This window comes from Salmo salar, chromosome ssa14 (assembly GCF_905237065.1).
Source record: "Salmo salar chromosome ssa14, Ssal_v3.1, whole genome shotgun sequence".
Taxonomy (NCBI): domain Eukaryota; kingdom Metazoa; phylum Chordata; class Actinopteri; order Salmoniformes; family Salmonidae; genus Salmo; species Salmo salar.
This window is the reverse complement of record NC_059455.1, coordinates 90,815,356-90,839,661: the sequence shown is the minus strand read 5'-3', so window position 1 is coordinate 90,839,661 and position 24,306 is coordinate 90,815,356. Positions and strand designations below refer to the sequence as shown.

At 46.7% G+C, this 24,306-nt stretch overlaps 1 protein-coding gene across 1 annotated transcript in view; it reads right to left on the bottom strand.

Annotated features, from left to right (window-relative positions):
* Positions 1 to 2,692: 2,692 nt before the first annotated feature.
* LOC106570582 (copine-4-like) overlaps positions 2,693 to 24,306 on the bottom strand; it is a 43,494-nt gene continuing 21,880 nt past the window's right edge. The window contains exons 12-18 of the mRNA XM_045693779.1: positions 6,255 to 6,388; positions 5,656 to 5,710; positions 5,441 to 5,492; positions 4,782 to 4,915; positions 4,127 to 4,296; positions 3,884 to 3,950; positions 2,693 to 2,901 (exon numbers count right to left, since the gene is read on the bottom strand). Of these exons, the coding sequence (XP_045549735.1) occupies positions 2,767 to 2,901; positions 3,884 to 3,950; positions 4,127 to 4,296; positions 4,782 to 4,915; positions 5,441 to 5,492; positions 5,656 to 5,710; positions 6,255 to 6,388 (747 nt within the window). The 3' untranslated portion in view covers positions 2,693 to 2,766. The remainder of the gene's footprint in view (positions 2,902 to 3,883; positions 3,951 to 4,126; positions 4,297 to 4,781; positions 4,916 to 5,440; positions 5,493 to 5,655; positions 5,711 to 6,254; positions 6,389 to 24,306) is intronic.

The window sequence follows — 24,306 nt, the reverse complement described above, 5'->3', positions numbered from 1 at the left end:
GTCGTGCTGAAGGAATGAGGCACGAGAGTAACATGATTTAACATTGTGGCTGAACTGACTGATTTAGTTTTGGGTTTCAACCCTCCTCATTAGGAAATGACACTGAGAATGAGATTTGGGTCTTGGAGGAGTTTTTTGATGTGGGTGTCTCTTGTGTGTGTGTGTGTGCTTGTGTGTTCCTTGTGATGTGCTTTGGATGTGCTTATCAATACACAATCACCTTTTGTCCCACCCCTACCAATAAAATAATTGTATCGTACACAGTCATGCAAAAGTTTTACCGTGCGTGATCTTTCAAATGCATCCTGTCATTTCTAAATGTGTAATATGATAGGTATTTTAATATGACAAATTTTAACCCAAAACATTTGATTCATAAAATATTTAATCAGACGTCCTCCTGAAGGGGATGATGACATGATCTTTGCGATAGGGAGGGAATCTGATTTCATTGGTCCTCGACTCGCATATCAGTAATTTAATTCAGGGTAAGTGGAGTTAGCCGTGAGTTAGCCTGCCCCAGAGCAAGTTAGTTCTGAAGGATTTATTGCCATAGAAATTTACCTGGCTAAAAGGTGAGCCACTTTTGTAGGATCGGTTATCCAGAGATTAACTCAGAGTTGACCAAAGTTGCCTCGCTAACTCCTCAAACCTGATTCGTAGTACAGGGCTCAGGTATTGTGTCTGGAAGTATCCTGGGCTAGGCCTTTCACCAATTAGCTTCAGTCGGCTGGTGTGCAACCGGGGAAAAGTTGGTTTAACTTTTGATAGTCTAGCTCTGGGGCTAGTTAGGGACCGTCAATAAATTACACAATGTAAATGGTACAATATTTTCATGTTGCACATCTTTTAGTTCTCATTACATTCTTTCAATATTTGTATATTATTTTCTACAATTTATAGTTGGTTAGAGGTTTTTAAGTAATATACATTTGGAGCTATTGAAATGTTTTCACATTGTCCAAAAATATTGTACATTGTGTAATTTATTGATGGTCCCTAACTAGACCCAAAGTGATATCCAAAGTCAAACCAGATTTACCACGGTCAGTGTGCGCATAATGATCAGGTTTTTTGCACCTGTGCTCAGAATTGATGATTACTTGGGTGCTGCCAGCTGTGGGCAGGATTGAAATGAACTCAACTCAAGGAAACTGTTACGTAACCTAGATTCCTTACATTTCACCAATCTTTGTTTTAGACGGTACTGACTTTATGACCAAAATTACCCTATTTACACTTTGTAGTCAATTTTGACTCAATAACAAATGTTTCTGACTCATATTGATGCTACATAGGTCGTTTTCAACCGGAGAAGTTGGTTGTTTGGTTCAGTCGCTCTTTAAACATGATTTGAAGCTACACATTATTTGTTTACAAAGTCTCCTATGTTACCATAACCCTAAACTATGGACTAGTAGGCCCTTATTATTATGATGGTTATTATGATAAGGTACAACTCTTACTAAACGTCAATTAGCCTACACTGTATGTAATATTGTTCAAAAATATTGAAAGTCACCTTTAAAAGGTGTGTGTGTGTGTGTGTGCGTGTGTGTGCGTGTGTGTGTGTGTGTGTGTGTGTGTGTGTGTGTGTGTGTGTGTGTGTGTGATAAAACCCATTAGGCCAGCATGCAGTAATACGTAGTGAAATCACCAGATCAAACTACTTTTCTGGGCTACACTAGTGTATGCAGTGTGTGTGTGTTTATAATGGTTGTATGTATGATTATAATGTGTTTGTGTGTGTTTATAATGTGTGTGAGTGTGTTTATAATGGGTGTATGTATGATTATAATGGGTGTGTGTGTGTGTGTTTATAATGGGTGTATGTATGATTATAATGTGTGTGTGTGTGTTTATAATGGGTGTGTGTGTGTGTTTATAATGTGTGTGTTTATAATGGGTGTGTGTGTTTATAATGTGTGTGTGTGTGTGTGTGTTTATAATGGGTGTATGTATGATCATAATGTGTTTGTGTGTGTTTATAATGTGTGTGTGTGTGTTTATAATGGGTGTATGTATGATTATAATGGGTGTGTGTGTGTGTGTGTTTTATAATGGGTGTATGTATGATTATAATGGGTGTGTGTGTGTGTTTATAATGGGTGTGTGTGTGTTTATAATGTGTGTGTGTGTTTATAATGGGTGTGTAATGGGTGGGTGTGTGTTTATAATGGGTGTGTGTGTGTCTTTATAATGGGTGTGTGTGTTTATAATGTGTGTGTGTGTGTGTTTATAATGGGTGTGTAATGGGTGGGCGTGTGTTTAAAATGGGTGTGTGTGTGTCTTTATAATGGGTGTGTGTGTGTTTATAATGTGTGTGTGTCTGTTTATAATATGTGTGTGTGTGTTTATAATGGGTGTATATATGATTATAATGGTGTGTGTGTGTGTTTATAATGTGTGTGTGTGTGTTTATAATGTGTGTGTGTGTGTGTGTGTTTATAATGGGTGTGTGTGTTTATAAAGGGTGTGTGTGTGTTTATAATGTGTGTGTGTGTTTATAATGTGTGTGTGTGTGTGTTTTATAATGTGTGTGTGTGTTTATAATGTGTGTGTGTGTGTGTGTGTGTTTATAATGTGTGTGTGTGTTTATAATGTGTGTGTGTGTGTGTTTATAATGTGTGTGTGTTTATAATGTGTGTGTGTGTGTGTTTATAATGGGTGTGTAATGGGTATGTGTGTGTTTATAAAGGGTGTGTGTGTGTTTATAATGGGTGTGTAATGGGTGTGTGTGTGTTTATAATGTCTGTGTTTGTGTGATCAGGGACTGAAGGGTCTGGTAGATTCGTCATAGTCAGACAGACATTTTGGACGGATTCCTTTTGCGTTGTAGTAATCCACCACCTGATTGGGCACCTCTGCTAACACACTCTTAGCTAGCGCAGCCGGGGACGCCTGGGGAAACACACAAATTACACACGCACACAGACATTATACACACCTCAAAGACTTTGTCTGTCATTTTAACTGTACATTGAGTACACCAGCAACATCTATCTCTCTCTCTCTCTCCCTCTCTCTCTCTCTCTCTCTCTCTCTCTCTCTCTCTCTCTCTCTCTCTCTCTCTCTCTCTCTCTCTCTCTCTCTCTCTCTCTCTCTCTCTCTCTCTCTCTCTCTCTCTCTCCCCTCTCTCTCTCTCTCTCTCTCTCTCTCTCTCTCTCTCTCTCTCTCTCTCCCCTCTCTCTCTCTCTTCCCTCTCTCTCTCTCTCTCTCCTATATAAAAAAAGGTGCTATCTGGAACCTAAAAGTGTTCTTTGGCTGTCCCCATACGAGAACCATTTGAAGAACCCTTTTTGGCTCCAGGTAGAACCCTTTTGAGTTCCATGTAGGACCCGTTCCACAGAGGGATCTACCTGGAACCAAAAAGAGTTCTACCTGGAACCAAAAAGGGTTCTACCTGGAACCAAAAAGGGTTCTACCTGTAATCAAAAAGGGTTATCCGACAGGGACAGCTGAAGAATGCTTTTGGAACCCTTTCCCTAATAGTGTAGCTGTTATTACCAGGTCTCTCAGGGTCTTAGTCTTTCTGATCCTCTTTGAAAGGAAACTACAGAGCAGAAAATCACCTCTTCAACCTCCTCTCTGGTTCTTTCTCTCTATTCTGCCTCTCTCCATCTGTTCTGCTGTGTGCCTGTGACGTAATTCTTTGATTTCTGCGCCTGTCAGAATTTAAATACACCATGACAAACTCACACACACCTCCGGGAAATAGCCAACGGATAAATGGGTTTTGACCAGCGGAGCTACACCACGTCACTGCTTGTTATTCATACATGCACTCACACACACACACACACACACACACACACACACACACACACACACACACACACACACACACACACACACACACACACACACACACACACACACTTACATGTTTGAAGTCTTTAAAGGGAACAAACTGGACAATGTCTCTGAGAACAGGCTCTCCTTTTGGGGACCTGGGGACACATTATCATTGTATAATTATGAATCTTTATATTTTTATTTATTTTATTTATTTAACCTTTATTTAACTTGGCAAGTCAGTTAAGAACAAATTCTTATTTACAATGACGACCTACCCATCATAAATGTTGTTTTTAGACAGACTGACAGACAGGTATAACAGACTAACCTGAGTATTCCATCGTCTCCGTCCAGCATCTGCATGTCACTGAAGTCAGCGTTTCCCACTCCTACTATGATGACAGACATGGGTAGGTGGGAAGCATGGACTATAGCTTCTCTAGTGTCGGCCATGTCTGTTATCACTCCATCTGTTAGGATCAACAGGATGAAATACTCCTAGAGAGGAGAGAAGAGAGAGACAGAGAGAAAGGGGCAGGGAGAGAGGGGGGCAAAGAGAGAGAGGGAGGGAGGGAGGGAAGAGAGAGAGGGGCAGGGAGAGAGGGGGGCAAAGAGAGAGAGGGAGGGAGAAAGAGAGAGAGGGGCAGGGAGAGAGAGGGAGGGAGACAGAGAGAGAGGGGCAGGGAGAGAGGGGGGCAAAGAGAGAGAGGGAGGGAGAGAGGGGGGCAAAGAAAGAGAGGGAGGGAGGGAGGGAAGAGAGAGAGGGGCAGGGAGAGAGGGGGGCAAAGAGAGAGAGCGGGGCAGAGAGAAAAATAAGAAAGGGTTCAAAGGTAGTGTCAGCCGACAGGTTCAGAACAAAATATTCTAAATATTATATTATGCCAGCAGATGTTTTGATTGGTCTGTAAGTCATAAGAAAGTTGCTGTTGCTGGGCAACGTTTATACTAAATGACTGTTGAATGGTCACTGATCTGTTTCTCACCATAGCTTCCTTGGTGTGCATCTCCTCTGAGGCAGAAGAAGCAACTTTCTGTATGATGGGAGCAATGTTGGTCGGTCCGTACAGCTGGATTTTAGGAAGACAGCCCTGGTAGGCTTCCACCACACCCTGGATACCTGAAACACACACAAACGCATGCGTACGGGGACACACACACACAGAGAGTTAAAAATAAACAAACACGTGATCTCTCCGACTCCAGTGGTGAAGTAGCTGAAACATTCTCATTTTCCTCTACTGATCAAGGAGATGCCTTGTCTTTGTAGATAACACACACACACACACACACACACACACACACACACACACACACACACACACACACACACACACACACACACACACACACACACACACACACACACACACACACACACACACACTGCCAAGCCAGATGTTTAAAGTGAATAATTTCACACATTCAGATTAGCGTATTATAAACTTATCTTAAAATAACCGCTCACACCCACACCAGGCCAGTTGTGTACAGTGTGCATGTCTGTGTGTGTGTGTGTGTGTGTGTGTGTGTGTGTGTGTGCACGTGTGTGTGTGTTACAGGTGTATGTATTAGAAGGGTGTGTATTAGAAGGGTGTGTATTAGAAGGGTGTGTGTTAGAAGGGGTGACAGGTATCATGCTCACCAGAACATTCTGGATTGTCTTCATCAAAGTTCACGGCAAAATCGTGTGAGACCTGAGAACGTGTGATAGTGGAGTTTACACACAGACACACCTCACAACATAGTGTAATATCTTCTGGAATGGAATTCTAGAACACCGTTTTGAAGATCAACTAGGCGACTCCAAACATCACTCCCCGGACATCCCCAAAGCAGCTTTGATTGAATATCTCTAACCTTGAAATCAGGTGGGATCTGACCTCCAAACCCAAACACTGGAAACATCTTATCACTAGAGAGAGAGAGAGAGAGAGAGAGAGAGAGAGAGAGAGAGAGAGAGAGAGAGAGAGAGATACAGGGAGAGAGAGAGACAGACAGACAGAGAGATAGAGATGGGGAGGGAGAGAGAGAGAGAGAGAGAGAGAGAGAGAGAGCGAGAGAGACGGGGAGGTGGGGAGGGGGAGAGAGAGAGAGAGAGAGAGAGAGGGAGACAGAGAGGGAGACAGAGAGTGAGAGATACAGGGAGAGAGAGAGACAGACAGACAGAGAGATAGAGATGGGGAGGGAGAGAGAGGGAGAGAGAGAGAGAGAGAGAGAGAGAGAGAGAGAGAGAGAGAGAGAGAGAGAGAGAGAGAGAGAGAGAGAGAGAGGGGGAGGGAGGGGGAGGGGGAGGGGGAGAGAGTGAGGGGGAGGGAGAGAGAGAGGGAGACAGGGAGAGAGAGAGAGAGAGAGAAAGTCATTAACATTACTTGAGTCATGTGGAACTTTTTCCCAAAGTAAACAAGCTATCATCATTGTCCCATTACAGCTCATTGATTAGGTAATTGATAAGTTACCTGTCATAGTCTTGACATATTTCACCCACAGCCACCAGGGCTTTCAGGTATTCATTGGGCTGGTATGGATGGATGTAGTGGAGAGAACAACTGTTTTTGGGGTCTCCGTTTGACGCTGTAAAGTCTATGGCCACCTGGGACACACACACAGTCACACACACAATGTAAAGTTTGTATAACCAAGTCGCTATGGTGACCATTTGTACTGAGATAAATCGGGCATCATCTGGCAGCAGCATAAGTGCTTCATTTTAGGCGGATCCTGCCGGAACAGGATCCAGTACCGCCCAGTTTTGGACTGTTTTATTCTGGCACCTATTTGACCAGATCCTCTCGTGGCATGAAAATAATTGTCACTATTCTAATAGAAGCGATTAGAGTTAAATCAAGTTACATCCTCATTAATTACCCTGCCTCCTAAAAAACGTATAGGCTGATGTAAACAGGTAGATTTTCAGTCAGCGCCTATATTCGGACTTCTGAGAATTGATTCGGGTTGGACCGGTCCGTTCCGTCGTCGGTTTGCACAACACTGTAGCTAATGTTTTGAGACCAACGCCTGGCTGTTGTGGTGAGAGAGAGAGAAGCGTTATCACTAGAATGAGATTCAATTTCCATGACCTCGTTATTGTCACGTCCTGGCCAGTATATAAGGTTAATTGTTTTGTAGTTTGGTCAGGGCGTGGCAGGGGGTATTTGTTTTATGTGGTTCGGGGTGGTGTGTTTGTGTAAAGGGTGTTTGATTTAGTAATTCCGGGTTTTGGTTTATGTTTAGTTAATTCTATGGTTAGTCTAGGTTGTGTGTTTCTATGTTTGGTTGATTGGGGTTGGGACTCTCAGTTGAAGGCAGGTGTTGTCTATCTGCCTTTGATTGAGAGTTCCATATATTAGGTGTGTTTGTATGTGTGATTTGTGGGTGATTGTTCTGTGTTTCGCCTTGTGCCTTACCAGACTGTTTTTGTTGATCGTTCGTGTTTTTGTTATTTTGTATGTTCGTTTTGAAAGATAATTAAAATATCAAGATGAGCATTCACGTACCTGCTGCGTTTTTGGTCCTCATTCACCGACAACAGCCGTGACAGAATCACCCACCACCAAAGGACCAAGCAGCAGAGGAAGGAGCAGACGGAGTTCGAGTTGGACTGGCGGGAGAAGTGGACTTGGGAGGAAGTTCTGGACGGGGCCGGACCCTGGCATCAGGCTGGGGATTATCGACGCCCGCAGGGGGGAAATTGAGGCAGCCAAGGCAGAGAGGCGGTGGTACGAGGCCAAGTACGCGCTGAAGGAGAAGCACGAGAGGCACCCCCAAGAAAATTTTGGGGGGGCACACGGGTAGTTTGGCTAGGCGTAAGAAGAGCCGGAAGCCAGCTACTCGTGGTTATATGGAGGAGCGTATGGGGTGGAGAGCGCTATGTTTCGCTGAGGAGCGCACTATCTCACCCATACGCACGCACAGTCCGGTGCGCGTTATTCCAGCCCCTCGCAGGTGCCGTGCTAGAGCGGGCATCCAGCCTGGTAGGAGGATGCCTGCGCAGCGCATCTGGTCGCCGGTACGCCTCCGAGGACCAGGCTACCCAACTCCCGCTCTACGCACGGCTACCATCAGGCCCCTGCACAGCCCAGTCTGCCCTGTACGAGCACCCCGCTCGTACAGGGCTACTAGTTCCATCCAGCCAAGGCGGGTTGTGCAGGAGGTAAGATCTAGACCGGCTGTGCGCCTCCATAGCCCTGGGTTTCCAGCTCCTGTCTCTCGTGCGGACCCGGAAGTGCGTCAACCCAGTCCGACTCGTCCTGTTCCCGCTCCCCGCACTAGCCTGGAGGTGCGTGTACATAATCTGGTAATCCCAGTACCAGCACCACGCACCAGGCTACAAGTGCGTCAACCCAGCCTCGCCAGTCAACAGTCTTCATCAGAGCTGCCCGCCAGTCAACAGTCATCGTCAGAGCTGCCCGCCAGTCAACAGTCATCGTCAGAGCTGCCCGCCAGTCAACAGTCATCGTCAGAGCTGCCCGCCAGTCAACAGTCATCGTCAGAGCTGCCCGCCAGTCAACAGTCATCGTCAGAGCTGCCCGCCAGTCAACAGTCATCGTCAGAGCTGCCCGCCAGTCAACAGTCATCGTCAGAGCTGCCCGCCAGTCAACAGTCATCGTCAGAGCTGCCCGCCAGTCAACAGTCGTCAGAGCTGCCCGCCAGTCAACAGTCGTCAGAGCTGCCCGCCAGTCAACAGTCGCCAGAGAGGTCAGACTGCGCTGAACTGCCGGAGTGGCCAGACTGCGCTGAACTGCCGGAGTGGCCAGACTGCCCTGAACTGCCGGAGTGGCCAGACTGCCCTGAACTGCCGGAGTGGCCAGACTGCCCTGAACTGCCGGAGTGGCCAGACTGCCCTGAACTGCCGGAGTGGCCAGACTGCCCTGAACTGCCGGAGTGGCCAGACTGCCCTGAACTGCCGGAGTGGCCCGAATTGCCAGACTGCCCAGACTGTCCCGAATTGCCAGACTGCCCAGACTGTCCCGAATTGCCAGACTGTCCCGAATTGCCAGACTGCCCAGACTGTCCCGAATTGCCAGACTGCCCAGACTGTCCCGAATTGCCAGACTGCCCAGACTGTCCCGAATTGCCAGACTGCCCAGACTGTCCCGAATTGCCAGACTGCCCAGACTGTCCCGAATTGCCAGACTGCCCAGACTCTCCCGAATTGCCAGACTGCCCCGACTGCCCCTCGGCGATGCCAGAGTGGCCCGACAGCCTGGAACGGCCGGAGCCAGAGCCACCTCCAGAAATAGGTGGGTTGGGGAGGGGGGGTGTAGCACAGTGCCGTCGTTGACGGCAGCCACCCTCCCTTCCCTCCCTTTAGAAAAGGGGACTTTTTGTTGGTGTTGCTTGGGGTTATTTTTTGTTAAGGTGCTTCTGGGGTAGCACCTTTAAGGGGGGGGTACTGTCACGTCCTGGCCAGTATATAAGGTTAATTGTTTTGTAGTTTGGTCAGGGCGTGGCAGGGGGTATTTGTTTTATGTGGTTCGGGGTGGTGTGTTTGTGTAAAGGGTGTTTGATTTAGTAATTCCGGGTTTTGGTTTATGTTTAGTTAATTCTATGGTTAGTCTAGGTTGTGTGTTTCTATGTTTGGTTGATTGGGGTTGGGACTCTCAGTTGAAGGCAGGTGTTGTCTATCTGCCTTTGATTGAGAGTTCCATATATTAGGGTGTGTTTGTATGTGTGATTTGTGGGTGATTGTTCTGTGTTTCGCCTTGTGCCTTACCAGACTGTTTTTGTTGATCGTTCGTGTTTTTTGTTATTTTGTATGTTCGTTTTGAAAGATAATTAAAATATCAAGATGAGCATTCACGTACCTGCTGCGTTTTGGTCCTCATTCACCGACAACAACCGTGACAGTTATGCTCTAAAAGACATGAGCTGTCATCTCTGCAGCGTTGCACTTTACTATTGATCTACAGTTATTTAATATGCCAATTAGTTACATTTTTTCCTTATAGAATCCTGTCAGCCTGAGGTGCACCTAATTGATGCAACACAATCTCAACTACAAGTGTCAAACTCATTCCAGGGAGGGCGGAGTGTCTGCTGCTTTTTGCTCCACCCTTCTGCTTGATCGATGAACTAATGTCACTAATTAGTAAGGAAGTCTCCTCACCAGGTTGTCTAGGTCTTAACTGAACTCCCCTCACCAGGTTGTCTTGGTCTTAACTGAACTCCCCTCACCAGGTTGTCTAGGTCTTAACTGAACTCTCCTCACCAGGTTGTCTAGGTCTTAACTGAACTCCCCTCACCAGGTTGTCTAGGTCTTAACTGAACTCCCCTCACCAGGTTGTCTTGGTCTTAACTGAACTCTCCTCACCAGGTTGTCTAGGTCTTAACAGAACTCTCCTCACCAGGTTGTCTAGGTCTTAACTGAACTCTCCTCACCAGGTTGTCTAGGTCTTAACTGAACTCCCCTCACCAGGTTGTCTAGGTCTTAACAGAACTCCCCTCACCAGGTTGTCTAGGTCTTAACTGAACTCCCCTCACCAGGTTGTCTAGGTCTTAACTGAACTCCCCTCACCAGGTTGTCTAGGTCTTAACTGAACTCCCCTCACCAGGTTGTCTTGGTCTTAACTGAACTCTCCTCACCAGGTTGACTAGGTCTTAACTGAACTCTCCTCACCAGGTTGTCTAGGTCTTAACTGAACTCCCCTCACCAGGTTGTCTAGGTCTTAACTGAACTCCCCTCACCAGGTTGTCTAGGTCTTAACTGAACTCCCCTCACCAGGTTGTCTTGGTCTTAACTGAACTCTCCTCACCAGGTTGTCTAGGTCTTAACTGAACTCTCCTCACCAGGTTGTCTAGGTCTTAACTGAACTCTCCTCACCAGGTTGTCTAGGTCTTAACTGAACTCCCCTCACCAGGTTGTCTAGGTCTTAACAGAACTCTCCTCACCAGGTTGTCTAGGTCTCAACAGAACTCCCCTCACCAGGTTGTCTAGGTCTTAACTGAACTCCCCTCACCAGGTTGTCTAGGTCTTAACAGAACTCCCCTCACCAGGTTGTCTAGGTCTTAACTGAACTCCCCTCACTAGGTTGTCTAGGTCTTAACTGAACTCCCCTCACCAGGTTGTCTAGGTCTTAACAGAACTCCCCTCACCAGGTTGTCTAGGTCTTAACTGAACTCCCCTCACCAGGTTGTCTAGGTCTTAACAGAACTCCCCTCACCAGGTTGTCTAGGTCTTAACTGAACTCTCCTCACCAGGTTGTCTAGGTCTTAATTGAACTCCCCTCACCAGGTTGTCTAGGTCTTAACTGAACTCTCCTCACCAGGTTGTCTAGGTCTTAACTGAACTCTCCTCACCAGGTTGTCTTGGTCTTAACTGAACTCTCCTCACCAGGTTGTCTAGGTCTTAACTGAACTCTCCTCACCAGGTTGTCTAGGTCTTAACAGAACTCTCCTCACCAGGTTGTCTAGGTCTTAACTGAACTCCCCTCACCAGGTTGTCTAGGTCTTAACTGAACTCTCCTCACCAGGTTGTCTAGGTCTTAACTGAACTCCCCTTACCAGGTTGTCTAGGTCTTAACTGAACTCCCCTCACCAGGTTGTCTTGGTCTTAACTGAACTCTCCTCACCAGGTTGTCTAGGTCTTAACAGAACTCTCCTCACCAGGTTGTCTAGGTCTTAACTGAACTCTCCTCACCAGGTTGTCTAGGTCTTAACAGAACTCCCCTCACCAGGTTGTCTAGGTCTTAACTGAACTCTCCTCACCAGGTTGTCTAGGTCTTAATTGAACTCCCCTCACCAGGTTGTCTAGGTCTTAACTGAACTCTCCTCACCAGGTTGTCTAGGTCTTAACTGAACTCTCCTCACCAGGTTGTCTAGGTCTTAACTGAACTCCCCTCACCAGGTTGTCTTGGTCTTAACTGAACTCTCCTCACCAGGTTGTCTAGGTCTTAACTGAACTCTCCTCACCAGGTTGTCTAGGTCTTAACTGAACTCCCCTCACCAGGTTGTCTAGGTCTTAATTGAACTCTCCTCACCAGGTTGTCTAGGTCTTAACTGAACTCCCCTCACCAGGTTGTCTAGGTCTTAACTGAACTCTCCTCACCAGGTTGTCTAGGTCTTAACTGAACTCTCCTCACCAGGTTGTCTAGGTCTTAACTGAACTCCCCTCACCAGGTTGTCTAGGTCTTAATTGAACTCTCCTCACCAGGTTGTCTAGGTCTTAACAGAACTCCCCTCACCAGGTTGTCTAGGTCTTAACAGAACTCCCCTCACCAGGTTGTCTAGGTCTTAACTGAACTCTCCTCACCAGGTTGTCTAGGTCTTAACAGAACTCCCCTCACCAGGTTGTCTAGGTCTTAACTGAACTCTCCTCACCAGGTTGTCTAGGTCTTAACTGAACTCTCCTCACCAGGTTGTCTAGGTCTTAACTTAACTCCCCTCACCAGGTTGTCTAGGTCTTAACAGACCTCCCCTCACCAGGTTGTCTAGGTCTTAACTGAACTCCCCTCACCAGGTTGTCTAGGTCTTAACAGAACTCCCCTCACCAGGTTGTCTAGGTCTTAACTGAACTCTCCTCACCAGGTTGTCTAGGTCTTAACTGAACTCCCCTCACCAGGTTGTCTAGGTCTTAACTGAACTCTCCTCACCAGGTTGTCTAGGTCTTAACAGAACTCCCCTCACCAGGTTGTCTAGGTCTTAACTGAACTCCCCTCACCAGGTTGTCTAGGTCTTAACTGAACTCTCCTCACCAGGTTGTCTAGGTCTTAACAGAACTCCCCTCACCAGGTTGTCTAGGTCTTAACTGAACTCTCCTCACCAGGTTGTCTAGGTCTTAACTGAACTCTCCTCACCAGGTTGTCTAGGTCTTAATTGACAAGAAAAAAGAAAAAAAACCTGCACACACCCCTGTATTAATAAATTTAAATACATTTTCCAAAATTATTGAATTATGCAAGTGCTACTTCTGTCTGTACAGAAATAAATTTAATAATTCAAAACACTACATCAGAGAGTAGCATTTAGCCACAGAGGATCAATAGCTTTAAAAATGTTGTTGCTGTGGATTGTGTTTAGCCCAAATTAAAGCGCATACAGTCGGGAACCCTTGGCAAATATCAAACAGCTGGTTGTTGATTTTGTATCTGTCAGTGAAGAGTGAGCAGCTAAAATATTTTATCCAATCGCGGGGAAAACACAGGTTGGAAAGCAAGGCTACTGCTGAAAGAGAGAACACTATACAGTCTATCTGTCTGTAGGCTACCAAAATATTGTACCAACTCCCAACATTGAGGGAACAACATTGGTTTACAAAGTAGCCTAGGCTATGTTGAGGGATATTGGCACAAGCTCATCCGCCATCACCAGTGAGTGTGTTGCACATTGGGTTGGTCAGTGCCACTGGAAAGACCACTATAATTTCCTCCTCATATCTCATCTCACCGCTCGTTTCGTTAGCCTAGGGCTAGGCTATTGGTTGCGTTCAAGACAAGGTCGTTTTTACTGACCTCAGTTTGTCAGTTTCAGAATTCGATCACTTGTGTGGTATTAAAAAAGATTCTGCTTAAGTATCCAGACCACAGGAGGTCGCTGGCACCAGTGACGACCTGTCATTCAGGGCAGGTGGGGCAGAGCTAAAATAGGTGTCCCCTAAAAAATATACAGTACTATTCAAAAGTTTGGACACACCTACTCATTCAAGCGTTTTTCTTTTCTTCTTTTTTTTACTATTTTCTACATTGTAGAATAATAGTGATGACATGAAATAAAACATACGGAATCATTTAATAACCAAAAAAGTGTTAAACAAATCCAAATATATTTTATATTTGAGATTCTTCAAATAGCCACCCTTTGCCTGGATCACAGCTTTGCACACTCTTGGCATTCTCTCAACCAGCTTCACCTGGAATGCTTTTCCAACGGTCTTGAAGGAGTTCCGACATATGCTGAGCACTTGTTGGCGGCTTTCCATTTGCGCCATTATAATGAGCCGTTCTCCCCTCGGCAGCCTGCTGTGATCTAGACATGTAAAATGATGTAGAATTGCGGTTTTTTTCTTCTGGAGCCTACAACAACAACAACAACAAAAATGCCCATGTACAGTTGTGGCCAAAATATTTGAGAGTGACACAAATATTCATTTCCACAAAGTTTTATGCATCAGTGTCTTTAGATATTTTTGTCAGATGTTACTATGGAATACTGAAGTATAATTACAATAATTTCATAAGATCCAAAAGCTTTTATTGACAATTACATGAAGTTGATGCAAAGAGTCAATATTTGCAGTGTTGACCCTTCTTTTTCAAGACCTCTGCAATCCACCCTGGCATGCTGTCAATTAACTTCTGGGCCACATCCTGACTGATGGCAGCCCATTCTTGCATAATCAATGCTTGGAGTTTGTCAGAATTTGTGGGTTTTTGTTTGTCCACCCGCCTCTTGAGGATTGACCACAAGTTCTCAATGGGATTAAGGTCTGGGGAGTTTCCTGGTCATGGACCCAAAATATCGATGTTTTGTTGGCCGAGCCACTTAGTTATCACTTTTGCCTAATGGCGAGGTGCTCCATCATGCTGGAAAAGGCATTGTTCATCACCAAACTGTTCCTGGATGGTTGGGAGAAGTTGCTCTCGGAGGATGTGTTGGTACCATTCTTTATTCATGGCTGTGTTCTTAGGCAAAATTGTGAGTGAGCCCACTCCCTTGGCGGAGAAGCAACCCCACACATGAATGGCCTCAGGATGCTTTATTGTTGGCATGACACAGGACTGATGGTAGCGCTCACCTTGTCTTCCCCGGACAAGCTTTTGTCCGGATGCCCCAAACAATCGGAAAGGGGATTCATCAGAGAAAATTACTTTACCCCAGTCCTCAGCAGTCCAATCCCTGTACCTTCTGCAGAATATCAGTCTGTCCCTGATGTTTTTCCTGGAGAGAAGTGGCTTCTTTGCTGCCCTTCTTGACACCAGGCCATCCTCCAAAAGTCTTCACCTCACTGTGCGTGCAGATGCACTCACACCTGCCTGCTGCCATTCCTGAGCAAGCTCTGTACTGGTGGTGCCCCAATCCCACAGCTGAATCAACTTTAGGAGACGATCTTGGGACTTGCTGGACTTTCTTGGTCACCCTGAAGCCTTCTTCACAACAATTGAACCGCTCTCCTTGAAGTTCTTGATGATCCGATAAATGGTTGATTTAGGTACAATCTTACTGGCAGCAATATCCTTGCCTGTGAAACCCTTTTTGTACAAAGCAATGATGACGGCACGTGTTTCCTTGCAGGTAACCATGGTTGACAGAGGAAGAACAATGATTCCAAGCACCACCCTCCTTTTATAGCTTCCAGTCTGTTATTCAAACTCAATCAGCATGACAGAGTGATCTCCAGCCTTGTCCTCATCAACACTCACACCTGTGTTAACGAGAGAATCACTGACATGATGTCAGCTGGTCATTTTGTGGCAGGGCTGAAATGCAGTGGAAATGTTTTGGGGGATTTAGTTCATTTGCATGGCAAAGAGGGACTTTGCAATTAATTGCAATTCATCTGATCACTCTTCATAACATTCTGGAGTATATGCAAATTGCCATCATACAAACTGAGGCAGCAGACTTTGTGAAAATTAATATTTTGTCATTCTCAAAACTTTTGGCCACGACTGTATGTAAATTCTGTAAATGTCTCTGCTCTATTCTAGCCTGAGTACCAGATGTCAGATATCAGATACAGTATCTCTTTCGCTAACATTCCCACTACAGTGAACATTTAGCCGACCAATGCCTGTGCTATGCAAGTCAGAGAAAACATTTTGTTGGGGGGTCTGATGCACATTTTGTGGAAATGAATTGAAGTTGAACATAGCCAAATGTGTCAGTTTAATAAAATGTGCAATAAATTTACTGTATATATCAAATGCCTAGGACTATTTAAGCTAATGAAACCCTGTCTGTTGACGTAAGTAACAGATTGCAAAACAGAGATTCCCCACTGAGCTCATTTTGGGAAATGGCAAGTTAACTTTCTCATCCACAAACGCATGTCAAGTGCATGGCTAAAATAATGAGCAGGCTATAATCACATTTCCTTAATGTAAATATTAGGCCGGGGACACCTAAAGCAGTTTACTAAAGCAGCCTGTCTAGACTCCATCTCTTAATGGGGCGGCAGGTAGCCTAGTGGTTAGAGCGTTGGACTAGTAACCGAAAGGTTGCAAGAGCCAATCCACGAGCTGAAAAGGTAAAACATCTGTCGTTCTACCCCTGAACAAGGCAGTTAACCCACTGTTCCTAGGCTGTCATTGAAAATAAGAATTTGTTCTTAACTGACTTGTCGAGTTAAATAAAGGTAAAAAAAAGAGAGCAGGGACAAATAATGTAACGGAAATGAGAAGAACGCATTTTTTACATTTAAGCAAGTCATGATGGCGAGCATACGTGCAAGGAATAGAGCCCTGTACAAGCATGAATATTAAACCCTATCCTACCCAGCCTGCAACGTTCAGGACCTACCCTACCCTACCCATTCCCACGACGTTCAGGCCCTACCCTACCCTACCCATGCCCACGACGTTCAGGCCCTACCCTACCCTACCCATTACCACGACGTTCAGGCCCTACCCTACCCTACCCATGCCCACGACGTTCAGGCCCTACCCTACCCTACCCATTACCACGACGTTCAGGCCCTACCCTACCCTACCCATGCCCACGACGTTCAGGCCCTACCCTACCCATGCCCACGACGTTCAGGCCCTACCCTACCCATGCCCGCGACGTTCAGGCCCTACCTTACCCATGCCCACGACGTTCAGGCCCTACCCTACCCATGCCCGCGACGTTCAGGCCCTACCCTACCCATGCCCGCGACGTTCAGCCCTACCCCACCCTACCCATGCCCGCGACCTTCAGGCCCTACCCTACCCTACCCTACCCATGCCCGCGACCTTCAGGCCCTACCCTACCCATGCCCACGACGTTCAGGCCCTACCCTACCCTACCCATTACCACAACGTTCAGGCCCTACCCTACCCTACCCATGCCCACGACGTTCAGGCCCTACCCTACCCTACCCATGCCCACGACGTTCAGGCCCTACCCTACCCATGCCCGCGACGTTCAGGCCCTACCCTACCCATGCCCACGACGTTCAGGCCCTACCCTACCCAGCCCTCGAAGTTCAGGCCCTACCCTACCCTACCCATGCCCACAACGTTCAGGCCCTACCCTACCCTACCCAGCCCTCGACGTTCAGGCCCTACCCTACCCAGCCCTCGACGTTCAGGCCCTACCCTACCCAGCCCTCGACGTTCATGCCCTACCCTACCCTACCCATGCCCGCGACGTTCAGGCCCTACCCTACCCATGCCCGCGTCCTTCATGCCCTACCCTACCCTACCCATGCCCGCGACCTTCAGGCCCTACCCTACCCATGCCCGCGACGTTCAGACCCTACCCTACCCATGTCCGCGACATTCAGTCCCTACCCTACCCTACCCATGCCCGCGACCTTCAGGCTCTACCCTACCCATGCCCGCGACCTTCAGGCCCTACCCTACTCTACCCATGCCGGCGACGTTCAGGCCCTACCCTACCGTACCCATGCCCGCAACATTCAGGCCCTACCCTACCCTACCCATGCCCACGATGTTCAGGCCCTCTCCTACCCAGCTTGCGACATTCCGGCTCTACCATACCCTACCCATGCCCACAACGTTCAGGCCCTACCCTACCCAGACCGCGACGTTCAGGTCCTACCCTACCCAGCCCTCGACGTTCAGGCCCTACGCTACCCAGCCCGCGACATTCCGGCCCCACCCGACCCTACCCATGCCCGCGACCTTCATGCCTACCCTACCCAGTCCGCGACGTTCAGGCCCTACCCTACCCAGTCCGCGGCGTTCAGGCTCTACCCTACCCTACCCTACCCATGCCCGCGACATTCAGGCCCTACCCTACCCAGCCCGCGACGTTCAGGCCCTATCGTACCCTACCCATGCCCGCAACCTTCAGGCCCTACCCTACCCTACACATGCCCGCAACCTTCAGGCCCTACCCTACCATACCCATGCCCGCAACCTTCAGGCCCTACCCTACCATACCCAGCCGCAACGTTCAGGCCCTACCGTACCATACCCATGCCCGCGACGTTCAGGCCCTACCCTACCCTATCCTACCCATGCCCGCGACGTTCAGGCCCTACCCTACCCAGCCCGATTGCGTCAACATGAAACCCGAAATCAGAAATAACTTCCTATGTTAGTAAATCCATTAGATGCATTGGTGGAAAAAGTACCCAATTCTCATACTTGAGTAAAAGTAAAGATACCTTAATAGAAAATGACACAATTACATTTGAAAGTCACCCAGTAAAATACTACTTGAGTAAAAGTCTAAAAGTATACTTAAATATCAAAAATAAATGTTATTGCTAAAATATTATTAAGTATCAAAAGAAATGCATAAAGCATAAAGAAATGTCAAATTCCTTATATTAAGCAAACCCAAGTAAATGTACAGATAGCCAGAGGCACACTCCAACACTGAGACATAATTTACAAACAAAGAATTTGTGTTTAGTGAGTCTGCCAGATCAGAGGCAGTAGGGATGACCAGAGTATGTAAATTGGACCATTTTCCAGTCCTGCTAAGCATTGAAAATGTAACGAGTACTTTTAGGTGTCAGGGAAAATGTGTGGAGTAAAAAGTACAATATTGTTTTTAGAAATGTAGTGAAGTATAAGTAAAAGTTGTCCAAAATATAAATAGTAAAGTACAGATACCCCAAAAACGACTTAAGCAGCACTTTCAAGTACTTTTATTTAAGTTCTTTACACCACTGATTATCTTTCTACTTTCGGTCTGTCACTCGCTCCCTACACGCAGTCAGCTCGCTCTGCATGCACTCTGCTCATGGCGGAGCTGAGTCTGTGCGTAACCATAGCAACGGCTCCACTTGGGCTACTCTGCTCAATGAAGAGACATGAGAGAGCTGTTAGCTACTTTTATTCATTCTAAACTAGACAAAACTCAAGGAACATTATTGTTTTCTGTGAAATAATCTCAACGAGGTTGAAGCACTTCAGTCAGATATGACTGTACTGCACAGCAGAGCACGAGCAAATGGCTCAGCTTCTAAATGTTCCTGATCAATGTAGTGATCCCCAAGCCCTGCCCGTACCCTAGTTATTGATGAAGAAACAGGCCCTGCCCGTACCCTAGTTATTGATGAAGAAACAGGCCCTGCCCGTACCCTAGTTATTGATGAAGAAACAGGCCCTACCTGTACCCTAGTTATTGATGAAGAAACAGGCCCTGCCTGTACCCTAGTTATTGATGAAGAAACAGGCCCTGCCTGTACCCTAGTTATTGATGAAGAAACAGGCCCTGCCTGTACCCTAGTTATTGATGAAGAAACAGGCCCTGCCTGTACCCTAGTTATTGATGAAGAAACAGGCCCTGCCTGTACACTAGTTATTGATGAAGAAACAGGCCCTGCCCGTACCCTAGTTATTGATGAAGAAATAGGCCCTACCCGTACCCTAGTTATTGATGAAGAAACAGGCCCTACCTGTACCCTAGTTATTGATGAAGAAACAGGCCCTGCCCGTACCCTAGTTATTGATGAAGAAACAGGCCCTACCTGTACCCTAGTTATTGATGAAGAAACAGGCCCTGCCCGTACCCTAGTTATTGATGAAGAAACAGGCCCTACCCGTACCCTAGTTATTGATGAAGAAACAGGCCCTACCTGTACACTAGTTATTGATGAAGAAACAGGCCCTACCTGTACACTAGTTATTGATGAGACAACAGGCCCTACCTGTACACTAGTTATTGATGAAGAAACAGGCCCTGCCCGTACCCTAGTTATTGATGAAGAAACAGGCCCTACCTGTAACCTAGTTATTGATGAAGAAACAGGCCCTACCCGTACCCTAGTTATTGATGAAGAAACAGGCCCTACCTGTACCCTAGTTATTGATGAAGAAACAGGCCCTACCTGTACACTAGTTATTGATGAGACAACAGGCCCTACCTGTACACTAGTTATTGATGAAGAAACAGGCCCTGCCTGTACCCTAGTTATTGATGAAGAAACAGGCCCTGCCCGTACCCTAGTTATTGATGAAGAAACAGGCCCTACCTGTACACTAGTTATTGATGAGACAACAGGCCCTACCTGTACCCTAGTTATTGATGAAGAAATAGGCCCTACCCGTACCCTAGTTATTGATGAAGAAACAGGCCCTACCCGTACCCTAGTTATTGATGAAGAAACAGGCCCTACCTGTACCCTAGTTATTGATGAAGAAACAGGCCCTGCCCGTACCCTAGTTATTGATGAAGAAACAGGCCCTACCTGTACCCTAGTTATTGATGAAGAAACAGGCCCTGCCCGTACCCTAGTTATTGATGAAGAAACAGGCCCTACCCGTACCCTAGTTATTGATGAAGAAACAGGCCCTACCTGTAACCTAGTTATTGATGAAGAAACAGGCCCTACCCGTACCCTAGTTATTGATGAAGAAACAGGCCCTACCTGTACCCTAGTTATTGATGAAGAAACAGGCCCTGCCTGTACCCTAGTTATTGATGAAGAAACAGGCCCTACCCGTACCCTAGTTATTGATGAAGAAACAGGCCCTACCCGTACCCTAGTTATTGATGAAGAAACAGGCCCTACCCGTACCCTAGTTATTGATGAAGAAACAGGCCCTGCCCGTACCCTAGTTATTGATGAAGAAACAGGCCCTGCCCGTACCCTAGTTATTGATGAACAAACAGGCCCTACTCGTACCCTAGTTATTGATGAAGAAACAGGCCCTGCCCGTACCCTAGTTATTGATGAAGAAACAGGCCCTACCCGTACCCTAGTTATTGATGAAGAAACAGGCCCTGCCCGTACCCTAGTTATTGATGAAGAAACAGGCCCTACCTGTACCCTAGTTATTGATGAAGAAACAGGCCCTGCCTGTACCCTAGTTATTGATGAAGAAACAGGCCCTACCTGTACACTAGATATTGATGAAGAAACAGGCCCTACCTGTACACTAGTTATTGATGAAGAAACAGGCCCTGCCTGTACCCTAGTTATTGATGAAGAAACAGGCCCTGCCCGTACCCTAGTTATTGATGAAGAAACAGGCCCTGCCTGTACCCTAGTTATTGATGAAGAAACAGGCCCTGCCTGTACCCTAGTTATTGATGAAGAAACAGGCCCTGCCCGTACCCTAGTTATTGATGAAGAAACAGGCCCTGCCCGTACCCTAGTTATTGATGAAGAAACAGGCCCTACCTGTACCCTAGTTATTGATGAAGAAACAGGCCCTGCCCGTACCCTAGTTATTGATGAAGAAACAGGCCCTACCTGTACCCTAGTTATTGATGAAGAAACAGGCCCTACCTGTACACTAGTTATTGATGAGACAACAGGCCCTACCTGTACACTAGTTATTGATGAAGAAACAGGCCCTACCTGTACCCTAGTTATTGATGAAGAAACAGGCCCTACCCGTACCCTAGTTATTGATGAAGAAACAGGCCCTGCCCGTACCCTAGTTATTGATGAAGAAACAGGCCCTGCCTGTACCCTAGTTATTGATGAAGAAACAGGCCCTACCCTTACCCTAGTTATTGATGAAGAAACAGGCCCTGCCTGTACCCTAGTTATTGATGAAGAAACAGGCCCTACCTGTACCCTAGTTATTGATGAAGAAACAGGCCCTACCCGTACCCTAGTTATTGATGAAGAAACAGGCCCTACCTGTACCCTAGTTATTGATGAAGAAACAGGCCCTGCCTGTACCCTAGTTATTGATGAAGAAACAGGCCCTGCCTGTACCCTAGTTATTGATGAAGAAACAGGCCCTGCCCGTACCCTAGTTATTGATTAAGAAACAGGCCCTGCCCGTACCCTAGTTATTGATGAAGAAACAGGCCCTGCCTGTACCCTAGTTATTGATGAAGAAACAGGCCCTGCCTGTACCCTAGTTATTGATGAAGAAACAGGCCCTGCCTGTACCCTAGTTATTGATGAAGAAACAGGCCCTGCCCGTACCCTAGTTATTGATGAAGAAACAGGCCCTACCTGTACCCTAGTTATTGATGAAGAAACAGGCCCTACCCGTACCCTAGTTATTGATGAAGAAACAGGCCCTACCCGTACCCTAGTTATTGATGAAGAAACAGGCCCTGCCCGTACCCTAGTTATTGATGAAGAAACAGGCCCTGCCTGTACCCTAGTTATTGATGAAGAAACAGGCCCTACCTGTACCCTAGTTATTGATGAAGAAACAGGCCCTACCCGTACCCTAGTTATTGATGAAGAAACAGGCCCTACCCGTACCCTAGTTATTGATGAAGAAACAGGCCCTACCCGTACCCTAGTTATTGATGAAGAAACAGGCCCTGCCCGTACCCTAGTTATTGATGAAGAAACAGGCCCTGCCCGTACCCTAGTTATTGATGAAGAAACAGGCCCTGCCTGTACCCTAGTTATTGATGAAGAAACAGGCCCTGCCCGTACCCTAGTTATTGATGAAGAAACAGGCCCTGCCCGTACCCTAGTTATTGATGAAGAAACAGGCCCTGCCCGTACCCTAGTTATTGATGAAGAAACAGGCCCTACCTGTACCCTAGTTATTGATGAAGAAACAGGCCCTGCCCGTACCCTAGTTATTGATGAAGAAACAGGCCCTGCCCGTACCCTAGTTATTGATGAAGAAACAGGCCCTGCCCGTACCCTAGTTATTGATGAAGAAACAGGCCCTGCCCGTACCCTAGTTATTGATGAAGAAACAGGCCCTGCCCGTACCCTAGTTATTGATGAAGAAACAGGCCCTGCCAGTACCCTAGTTATTGATGAAGAAACAGGCCCTGCCCGTACCCTAGTTATTGATGAAGAAACAGGCCCTGCCTGTACCCTAGTTATTGATGAAGAAACAGGCCCAGCCTGTACCCTAGTTATTGATGAAGAAACAGGCCCTGCCCGTACCCTAGTTATTGATGAAGAAACAGGCCCTGCCCGTACCCTAGTTATTGATGAAGAAACAGGCCCTACCTGTACCCTAGTTATTGATGAAGAAACAGGCCCTGCCCGTACCCTAGTTATTGATGAAGAAACAGGCCCTACCTGTACCCTAGTTATTGATGAAGAAACAGGCCCTACCTGTACACTAGTTATTGATGAGACAACAGGCCCTACCTGTACACTAGTTATTGATGAAGAAACAGGCCCTACCTGTACCCTAGTTATTGATGAAGAAACAGGCCCTGCCCGTACCCTAGTTATTGATGAAGAAACAGGCCCTACCTGTACCCTAGTTATTGATGAAGAAACAGGCCCTACCTGTACACTAGTTATTGATGAGACAACAGGCCCTACCTGTACACTAGTTATTGATGAAGAAACAGGCCCTACCTGTACCCTAGTTATTGATGAAGAAACAGGCCCTGCCCGTACCCTAGTTATTGATGAAGAAACAGGCCCTGCCCGTACCCTAGTTATTGATGAAGAAACAGGCCCTGCCCGTACCCTAGTTATTGATGAGACAACAGGCCCTACCTGTACACTAGTTATTGATGAAGAAACAGGCCCTACCTGTACCCTAGTTATTGATGAAGAAACAGGCCCTACCTGTACCCTAGTTATTGATGAAGAAACAGGCCCTGCCCGTACCCTAGTTATTGATGAAGAAACAGGCCCTACCTGTACCCTAGTTATTGATGAAGAAACAGGCCCTGCCCGTACCCTAGTTATTGATGAAGAAACAGGCCCTGCCTGTACCCTAGTTATTGATGAAGAAACAGGCCCTACCTGTACCCTAGTTATTGATGAAGAAACAGGCCCTACCTGTACCCTAGTTATTGATGAAGAAACAGGCCCTACCCGTACCCTAGTTATTGATGAAGAAACAGGCCCTGCCCGTACCCTAGTTATTGATGAAGAAACAGGCCCTGCCTGTACCCTAGTTATTGATGAAGAAACAGGCCCTACCTGTACCCTAGTTATTGATGAAGAAACAGGCCCTACCCGTACCCTAGTTATTGATGAAGAAACAGGCCCTGCCTGTACCCTAGTTATTGATGAAGAAACAGGCCCTACCCGTACCCTAGTTATTGATGAAGAAACAGGCCCTGCCTGTACCCTAGTTATTGATGAAGAAACAGGCCCTGCCTGTACCCTAGTTATTGATGAAGAAACAGGCCCTACCTGTACCCTAGTTATTGATGAAGAAACAGGCCCTGCCCGTACCCTAGTTATTGATGAAGAAACAGGCCCTGCCTGTACCCTAGTTATTGATGAAGAAACAGGCCCTGCCTGTACCCTAGTTATTGATGAAGAAACAGGCCCTGCCCGTACCCTAGTTATTGATGAAGAAACAGGCCCTGCCCGTACCCTAGTTATTGATGAAGAAACAGGCCCTGCCCGTACCCTAGTTATTGATGAAGAAACAGGCCCTGCCCGTACCCTAGTTATTGATGAAGAAACAGGCCCTGCCCGTACCCTAGTTATTGATGAAGAAACAGGCCCTGCCCGTACCCTAGTTATTGATGAAGAAACAG